Source organism: Cynocephalus volans, chromosome 6, assembly GCF_027409185.1.
Source record: "Cynocephalus volans isolate mCynVol1 chromosome 6, mCynVol1.pri, whole genome shotgun sequence".
NCBI lineage: Eukaryota > Metazoa > Chordata > Mammalia > Dermoptera > Cynocephalidae > Cynocephalus > Cynocephalus volans.
This window is the reverse complement of record NC_084465.1, coordinates 7796684-7805676: the sequence shown is the minus strand read 5'-3', so window position 1 is coordinate 7805676 and position 8993 is coordinate 7796684. Positions and strand designations below refer to the sequence as shown.

The following is an 8993-nucleotide window of genomic DNA, read 5'->3' as shown; positions in this document are numbered from 1 at the left end:
TGGTGTCTTGAGCCCAGAGTCACGTACTGAGAGGGGCTCGTCGAGGCCTCTATGGACAAGCAGTGCCTTTCTGTCCCTGGTTAGCAGGAACATTCTAGAAGCTGAGCCAGTGAGAAGGGGCCCAGGGGTGTCAGAGGAGCAGGTGCTCCTGCCACACGGTATCTGAGGAGCAGCTAGGGCCCCTTGATCTTTACAGTCACAAGGGGGCGTTTCTGAACTCAGGTAGTGGGAGAGGTCTGTCCTTCCCTTCATGGCCTCTGCCTGCAAACACTGCTTACTCTAAACAGTTGTGGGAAGGAAATAGGAGGGTGCATAAGCCCAGGGCAGGCTCTGACAGGAAGCAGCCCATTAAGGATGCAGCACAGCCCGTGCCCTCGTCTGGTTTTCAGGGTCCTCTTTACAATGAGTTTCCAGCTGACCAGGAGGGTGGAGGCAGTCCCAGTCTGCAGGGGACAGGGAGCACTGCCCACAATCTTCTTCTCCTGCTGCTGAGCCCTGGAACACTCAGCCTGAACAAGTGGCCCCTCCTTAACTGCATCTTCTCAGCCTCCCCCGCCTGCTCAGCGAGCCGCCTCCACAGCACAGACCAGGCAGGGTCCCCTCACTGTGCCACTTCGCCTTCCTGAGAGAGGACCAGCCCACCAGAGCCAGCTGACGAGGAGGACAGAGCCCAACAGCCGCTCCTGGTAAGGAGAATCGGGTGTATGATCAGTGACTTTGGGGGTTGGAAGGACCACAGTGTAGTCATAGCTGCTCATTTCTCATGTGACCGTACACAAGTTACCCTAGTGCTGGGCTTCTGGTCAGCAAAACAGAGCAGTAGCTGAGTGTCACTGGCAACAGCAAGTGCATTCTAGTGGAGCACAGCCTTAAAAATCCTGCACCCATGCCCTTTCCCTGGGCGGTGGGCTTCTCTGTCTCGCTGCCAGTTACTTAACCCATCTGAGCTTCATAAAACACTCAAGGAACAAAGCTGGACTAATCCTGTTATCCTGTCGGACAGGTAAGTAAACAACAACTCCCAGAGGGTGACAGACCTCCTCAAGCCTCCCAAGCGAGGTAGGTTCATGCTTCTCAATTTTACCATCCTAAATTCTCGAGCCCACCCCAGCTCTATTTCCACTGGAGCTGGGATGCACTCTCCTGTGCTGTCCATGGATATCAGAACTCAAAAGTCTCCAGCTTTTAGATTCCAAGACTTCCATCAGCAGCACTCTGGGGCCTTTGGCTTCAGACTGAAAACAACAGAGGGGTCTGGGAGTGGAGGATGGGTTCTTGGGGCTCCAATGGGCAAAGGGGGACCACTATTTTCCCACTAACCTGAATCTCATGTTCCAAACAAGACTCCTCAGTGCACGTTGTCTTATGACTTTGATCTTCTGAAAACCACCCTATTTTCCCCCAAATACTTCACACGCAGACTCACGTTCAGGGCACATGGGAACAATGCCTTTGTCAGTGAAACCCCATCTGAGATGTGTCATGGAATCCCAATGACCAAACTGCAAAACATGTGACTCTGATACCTAGAGATAGGGACTAGGCAACATGGGCTAAAAAGATCCTTATGAACAAGAAAGCCTAGAACACTCTTATCTTTCCAAAAGAGTATGAAAGAGCCTGTTTCTCACAATTTGATAAGTAAAGTATCACCAAGACAAAACCAGGTTCATACAATTTCCAGACTAGGATGTACATTATGTTAATTGCTTCAACCTCCTGCCTAAGCGAGACCCTCCTACTGTCCCTGTCAGAAGCTGGCTCTATCTTGCCTACACACTGCCTGCCTGTCCCTCATGACCCCCGGTCCCATTCTGGAGAAGATTTGTAGAATTTTTCCTTTGCAGTAGAAATCTGCCTCCATTCGCAATTCCCCCACTGTCGCCTGGTCTGCAGATCAACACGTATCACATTCCTTCGGGTATTCAATGTGTCCCCCGGTGTTTTCCTAGGCTTTATTCAATCCCTTTGATTTCTTGTCTGAGACACATTTTAGCATCTCTATTTTTATCCTTTCTGACTCACCTCTGGACACTTTGTCATCTGCCAAAAAATCCATTCCTCAATGGAACATAAGTCTCTCCTTGCGGCCTGATCCGCTCAGAATTTGGTTCAGGGGAACTGTTTCTGCTGTACTTGAGGTAACATAACTGAGTTTGACTGGCTTCTGTGACAGCCACACTGCTCCATTTGGGTCCCACTGAGAATCAAGTTGGGTAAAAACACCAGATTGTTGTAAACTGAAATACTTCAATTCAGAGCAACTTCTGTCCCCTGTAATTTTATCTTTTAATCATCTTTTTCAGTTTTGTGCTTTTTGCTTGTTTTTTGAGAATGTTCACTGAAGATTTTGCAATACAATTCTCTGTGTTGGTTTTAAGGCAGGCTTTCAGTCTGTTGACTTCAATTTGTGTCCTGACCATGAGACGGCAGCATTATATGTGATGTTCCAAAAGGCTTCTGGATTTATTTGGGATAATCTCCCCCTCCACAGTGAAATCAAGGAGAATGCACAGGAAAAATGAGCCATTTGTGGGTTTTAGCCTCATGGCAGATGTGTGGCCTTGGGTAGGTTATTTGAGGTTTAGTTTTCTAATATTTTAATAGAAATTTTAATATCAGTCTTGATCACATCACAGGGAATTTAAGAGAACTTTTCAAATAATGGATGTAAACAAAATAAGTCACACAGAAAGATAAATACTGCGTGTTCTCACTCATGCAGAAGCTAAAACAGTTGATCTCATGGAAGTAGGCAGTAGAACTGTGGCTCCTAGAAGCTGGGAAGGGGGTGGGAGGGGGCATAGGGAGAGGTTGGTTAAAAATGGTTAAATGGGTGCAAAATTACAGTTAGGTAGAAGGAATAAGTCCCAGTGTTCTATAGCACTGTATGCTGACTATAGTCAACAACAATTTATCGTATGATTTCAAAAAGCTAGAAGATTTTGAATATTCTCAACATAAAGAAATGACAAATGTTTGAGGTGAAGATATGGTAATGACCTTGATTTGATCATTACACATTGTGTGCATATACCCAGATATCACACCATACTCCATATACATGTACAGCTATTATGTGTCAACTGATCATAATAAATTATGATTTATTTAAAGTGGACATGAAAGACCTTTGAAAACTCTAAACAGCTGTACAGTGGATTATGGTGAAGTTCACCAACATCACCACACGGTCATTGACCTCTTTCCTACATCAATACGTTGACTCCAAGCCTCAGAAGATGTCATCTAAAGTAGAAAAGATGTTAGATTATTTGGGCACTTTTAGCAAAGGCCAGGGTGCAATTTTCCAGAGACCAGAACGGTGTGTGGGAGGTGGTGATGCGGAGAATGATGCTCATCTCTGGGCGTAAGGAAAAGAAAGCAGGGAGGGACGGAGCGGGGTGGAGAGGGGAAGGCAGGGGGCAGGAGAGGAGAGGCAGGAAGCTGTCTTAATACATTCCCATAATGTGGAAATGGATGCTTTCCCCTCAGAAGGCCCAGAAAACTTACTGAATGAATAGAAAATATACAAAAGAGAGAAATGACAGAAGCAATCTGAATAGCAAATACACATGAAAACTGTTTTGGATTTGATGGTAATCAGTCAAACTTAAGTTGAAACCAACTACGACATCCTCACTTTTGCCCATAATGGGAACAAAAAATGAGAAAAGGAATATCACCACCTGCCTTTGAAGGTTTTGAGAATTGTCATATATGTGGCTAGTGTGAAGATGACTTAGCATAGCCCCCTTGGGGTCTTATTTGGCAAATATCTAGTCAGGTGAGAAATGTGTATCCTGGATAAATTGCTGCACTTGTGCACAAAGCGGTATGTATGAGGATGACTTTGCAGCGTTGTTCGTGGTAGCAAGCAGATATTTTGGAACAGCTTAAATGTTTGGTAGTAAAGAATTGGAAACAATATTACATAAATAATGCCACTTATGTAAAAGTTCAAAATATAAAAACAGTACTACATATGATCTATAGGCACATACGTACGTAAAAGTGTAAATACACAAATAGAAATGATACATTAAAACCTCAGAATATTGGTTGCCTCTAAAGGGCAGAAGGAGAGGAAGACTGACTGGGAAAAAAAAGATGTGAACTACATCCGTAGTGTTTAAATATTTTCAATCAAACAGAATAGCTACAGTAAAAATGCCAAAACACTTGCATTTGTTAATTGCAAATGATGAGTTTTTGTTTTATTATTCTGGGTATTTCTTCACTTGAAAGTTCATGTCATTCCTACAGCATCTTCCAAACTGAATAAATACAATGCAGTGTGGGAGTGTGTCTTCATTCTGCAGAAGTTGCATATCACATGCTTGCCTTTGCGAACACCAACAAGAATGACACAACTTCATGCCTCATTTAAATGAAACATTTATGCCAGTCCAAGTGCCAATTTCTGGTTAAATATGCTGGGATACAAAAATGGTACCTACTGGGAGACCGAGACCTCACAGCCAACCAGGAAAGACAAACGGTTAAAAACTGAGCAGGAAATGGTTTTATTCTGACCTTGTCCTGCAGGTTGATTCTTTCAGTCACTATACCACCTGCTCTCCAGCATCCACCCAGATGGGAAGGTGCCCGTGTCCGTCATCTGCCACTGCTTCCTCTCACCTCAGGCCTTGAAGGAGTCCTGGATCCCAATTCCACCCTCCCATTGGAAAGCACGTTGTACTTTCTCTTTGCCATTGGAACGTCCATCTGACACAAAGAGTTTCTGGGAAATTCCCAGTACTTCACACAAAACAATGTTATCTACAGCAGAGCAAAATCTGTTGTCTGTTCTGGCAAGTTCGTTTACTTTGGTTCCCATAAAAAAAATTAATGACGTCCCACTCCTCGTTCTGTAGAAGAATGATTTCTTCATTTCACACCTTTCATGTTGGGGGGAGACAGTCAACTGATTTTTTTAAAAATGTTTCCTGCTTCTCTGTATGCTGAGGGGAATAAAGCAGCAATGTATTCTGTTAGCATGACCTAGCATCTCCTGGTTGGCTTAAAGGTATTTACAGGCATTTGAAAGTGAAGTATGAGTTAGAAAATTAGGAATGGAAATGGCTCATCTAAGGACAATTATTCTTAGTTATCCGAAATGAGGTGTTCTTGGGACCTATCAGCTCTGGTCATATGGACACTTGCTCTTTACGACTTTCCTGTTTTTATTCCAGAAGAGAATGGAAGGGTTCCAGAAGAGCGGATATGGACCTATGGCTGAAGGTAAGAAAGCTGTTACCTGAAAAAAGGAAAAGTTCCCCGTAGAGATTTAGTAATTGTGTTCGCTATGAAACACCCCAGAATACTTAAGAAAAGGATGGACCAACACATGGTAAAAAGAACAAAATGATAGATTGTTAGAAGCCTAAAATGCACTTGAAATTCATTCAGTTCATAAGAACCCTGGAAATGGCCAGATTCTCACTCCCTTCATGCTTTGAAGATTTCAGGCCTTGCTCAGTGTCACCCTCTCCAACACCACTTTTGTTGCAATTTCCTGTGCTTCAATCAGCCCAATAGATGCTCTTTCCAATACACGTGCATCTAATGGTCTTTTCTCCCATCCATCTTCAGTCTTCACCCTAGGGTTATCTCCCACACTCTGTCCTAACATTAACTTTGACCTTTCATCCTCTCGACTTCAAGCATCCCACTCCCCACGCAAAGAATGCAGACCCGAGGACATTCAGCTGGCCCTTGGTGAGGGGTCACCTTAGCTCTGCCATGGGAGGCCTCCTTTCCCCTCAAGGTTCGGATGAACGTGCTGAGCAGGTCTATGCAAGAGTGCCTGGGGATGTGTGAGTGAACGAGAAGTGGGCATATTTTCTCATTTGTGACTCCCCATCCCCTGCCTCCTTCTAATCTCACAGCATTTATTCAGCAGCCAGTTCTCCAGGGGACAGGCCTAAGCGCCATCCAGGGAAAAGCGCAGGGAGCACTTTTCATTCAGAAAACCTGTATTTGCCCTGATCCAGATGAAATGCTGGGTGCATCTCCTTAGTGTAGCAGCTCTGACGCCTGCCTGTGGGTCCAAGCATGGGCTTCCAATGCGGGTGTCCTACAATCAAGAACTGCTTAAAGTTGTGTGCCAAACTGTGTATGCATTTAAATACGCCTGTTTTCCAGGGATTGAAGGTTTATAGCATTCATGAAATACCCGTGAACTGGAGGAAATATCCATGACCTAGAAGTCTTAAGAATCATTAATTTAGTAAGACACAATAACTTCTATTTTTTATAGGTGGAGTGAAAGTTAACCATTCTGCAGCATCGCCCTCATTGAGGATCCTCCTGGTGGGCAAAACAGGCAGTGGGAAAAGTGCCACCGGGAACAGCATCCTTGGCCAGCCAGTGTTTGAGTCCAAGACAAAGGCCCAGGCTGTGACCAGGAGATGCCAGGGGGAGACAGGCATGTGGGGTGAGAGGAACATCCTGGTGGTCGACACGCCCCCCATGTTTGAGTCAAAGGCCCAGACCCAAAAGATGTACAAGGACATTGGGGACTGCTACCTGCTCTCCGCCCCAGGGCCCCACGTGGTGCTCCTGGTGACCCAGCTGGGGCGTTTCACGGCCCAGGACGTGGCGGTGGTGAGGAGGGTGAAGGAGGTCTTTGGGGTAGGGGTCATGAGACACATGGTCATCCTCTTCACCCACAAGGAAGACCTAGTGGGTGAGTCCTTGGGTGAGTATGTGGCGAACACGGACAACCAGAGCCTGAAGGGCCTGGTGCAGGAGTGCGGGAGGAGGTGCTGCGCCTTCAACAACCGGGCGGGTGAGGAGCAGCGGCGGGGACAGTTGGCGACGCTCATGGCCGTGGTCGAGAGGCTGGACATGGAGCACGAGGGCGGCTTCTACAGCAACGACCTCTTCCTGGAGGCCCAGCAGCTGCAGCGACGCGGGGCCTGTGAGGAGGACTCCAGGCTGTACCTCGCCAAGGTGAGGGGACAGCTGCACAAGCAGGAGCGAGTGCTGAAGGAGACGGACAGGCCCTGGGTGGTCAGGGCCCTCCTCAGACTCCGAGACTACATGGCCTCTCACATCATAATGTCTGCCTCTCTTATTATCTGTGCTTTGATTCTTCTTGCTGTTTTAATTAACTTGTGTATGACTTATGGGCAATAAGCATTTTCAGGTGATTTCTACGGCCAGCTTTCATTATCCAGAGCCACCGTCTCTGTGTAGTGTGCAGGGCACTGTGCATGTCACGTAATTTCACTCTGATTTTCTTCCTTGCATCAGATATGTCATCCGTTTTCCTGCAAGTGCTTTTATGTGAATAAAACCCAAGGAGATAAAATATTTGTCTTTTTTGTTTTGTTATATATTGTGAGGGTAAGTAATAATCTAGCTGGGACCTGTCCGGAAATATTTGAGACTTGGGCGAAGCAATGTGGGTGAACTTGGACGCTATGAGAGGGTCTCGGCCCGGGCCCTACTTTCTACAATTGTGGTGTCAAGAAGAGAAACGTGCTATTCGAAAAGCTGGTAGCAGAATTCCTCATTTTATTTTATTATTTTTTTTCACACAAAAAAACCTACCTCTTTATTAGACAAAGGCATAAATCAAAAGTTTCCAACCTCTTGTATGTGTTGAAAGCTTTAAATAAAGGTCCTTGGATATAAAATATGGTCCAAACATATTATTCTTCTACCATAAGATCATACCTACGGCTGTAAAAATACCACCAAGCTGAAAATTCTTATTTTGCTAAGACATACAAAAAAGAATTAACAGTCCCACATTCTATAATTTCTAAACATTTAACCATCAACGGTGTCCATCAGATGCTTTTGTCCTTCACGGTTCAGAGAAAGTACAGATGACTGATACTCTGTCAAAGCCTAACTTTTCTTCCTTTCTTCCCACAAAACTAATCTGTCCTTTCAGAAGTCTTGGCGGATGTTTTCTTTGTTTGCCTCTCCATGTTGCTGCTTAATTTGATAGATTTCATTTTCTAGTTGCACAATAGTCCGTTCAATCTCATAATTCTTACTAACAAGGGATACCCAATTTGACTCCATTTCTCTCAATTTAGATCCAGCAGTGAGTTGCATGTTCTTTCGCTGCCAGTTTAAATCTTGAATATGTTTCCTTAACTTCTGAAGCTCTTTCTGTGCATGTTCAATCATATGAACAAGATTTTCATTATATACTTTCTAGGCATTACACCCATGCTGCGACATTAGTTCCAGATTCTCAATTCGAAGTGCTTGATGCTCTAACTGGGCCATAGAATTGTTTACACATTCTTGCCATGCAGTAATGTCATTCTTCTGACCCGAGGAAGGAGCTGGAAGCTCATATCGTTTCATACTGAGTAACTCAATTGGTTGTCGAGCAGCCAGTCTTTCAAATTCATTTCTCATTATGTCAGTTTCAAAAGCAGAATAATCTGGAGCCGTCAGGTAGCTCAGGTAGTTCTTAGTAGGTCGGTATCTGAGAGTTTCCTCCTCCACCAGCGCTGCAGCCGCTTCCCGCACACCAGGAGCTTCATAACCCTGATCAAAATACGGCAGGGCATCCACTACAACCTCTCTGGCCACCAGCGCAGTGCCCGCCATTCTGGGGATCTTTGGTTCGCCTGAGTTTTTCTCAGAATTCCTCATTTTATTCATAAATGTACCCTGATTTCATCACGGGCTGTAAAAGATGACGCCCCATCCCACCCCTAAGAGGAGATAAGGACAGTCTGTTGAATCACCTGGGGGTTCTGGGCAGGGAGTGTTATGTATCAGCTCCCCCAACCCTGGAACGCTGAGGACCTCTGCATTCTCAGACCAAGGACCACCTCCTTCACGCAGTGTTCCCAAAGTGCTCCAACCTATGTGGGTCTGTCCCTTCCTCGACTTAATGCAGTTCAGCTCCACAGACACTGCTTACCTGGATAGTATGTGTCGGGGCTGCGCTCAGCTCCAGGAATGTAAGAGGAATAGCACCAGCCTCCTGCACCCCCAGGGTTACTGTGGGGTGG

General features: G+C 45.4%; 2 protein-coding genes across 3 annotated transcripts; one reads left to right on the top strand and one right to left on the bottom strand.

Moving 5' to 3' along the window:
* Positions 1 to 411: 411 nt before the first annotated feature.
* Positions 412 to 7272, top strand: LOC134380566 (GTPase IMAP family member 5-like). 2 transcript variants are annotated; one of them, XM_063100570.1, is made up of 3 exons: positions 412 to 686; positions 5196 to 5244; positions 6263 to 7272. In XM_063100570.1, the coding sequence occupies exons 2-3, from the start codon at positions 5202 to 5204 to the stop codon at positions 7141 to 7143; spliced, it is 924 nt and encodes a 307-aa protein (XP_062956640.1). In that variant the 5' UTR covers positions 412 to 686; positions 5196 to 5201; the 3' UTR covers positions 7144 to 7272. The 2 variants fall into 2 exon arrangements, with proteins under 2 accessions (XP_062956640.1, XP_062956641.1); XM_063100571.1 differs by lacking the exon at positions 412 to 686 and adding an exon at positions 942 to 1003.
* Positions 7273 to 7566: 294 nt separating this feature from the next.
* LOC134380726 (pre-mRNA-splicing factor SPF27-like) lies at positions 7567 to 8591 on the bottom strand. The gene is given in 1 exon segment (XM_063100847.1): positions 7567 to 8591. A coding segment is annotated over 1 exon segment (678 nt). The 5' UTR covers positions 8584 to 8591; the 3' UTR covers positions 7567 to 7905.
* Positions 8592 to 8993: the final 402 nt, after the last annotated feature.

Excerpts from the sequence above, each read along its gene's own strand:
- LOC134380566 (XM_063100570.1), top strand. The coding sequence starts at position 5,202 with ATGGAAGGGTTCCAGAAGAGCGGATATGGACCTATGGCTGAAG. Across the intron at positions 5,245-6,262 it reads ATATGGACCTATGGCTGAAG|GTGGAGTGAAAGTTAACCAT; the intron begins GTAAGAAAGCTG and ends TATTTTTTATAG.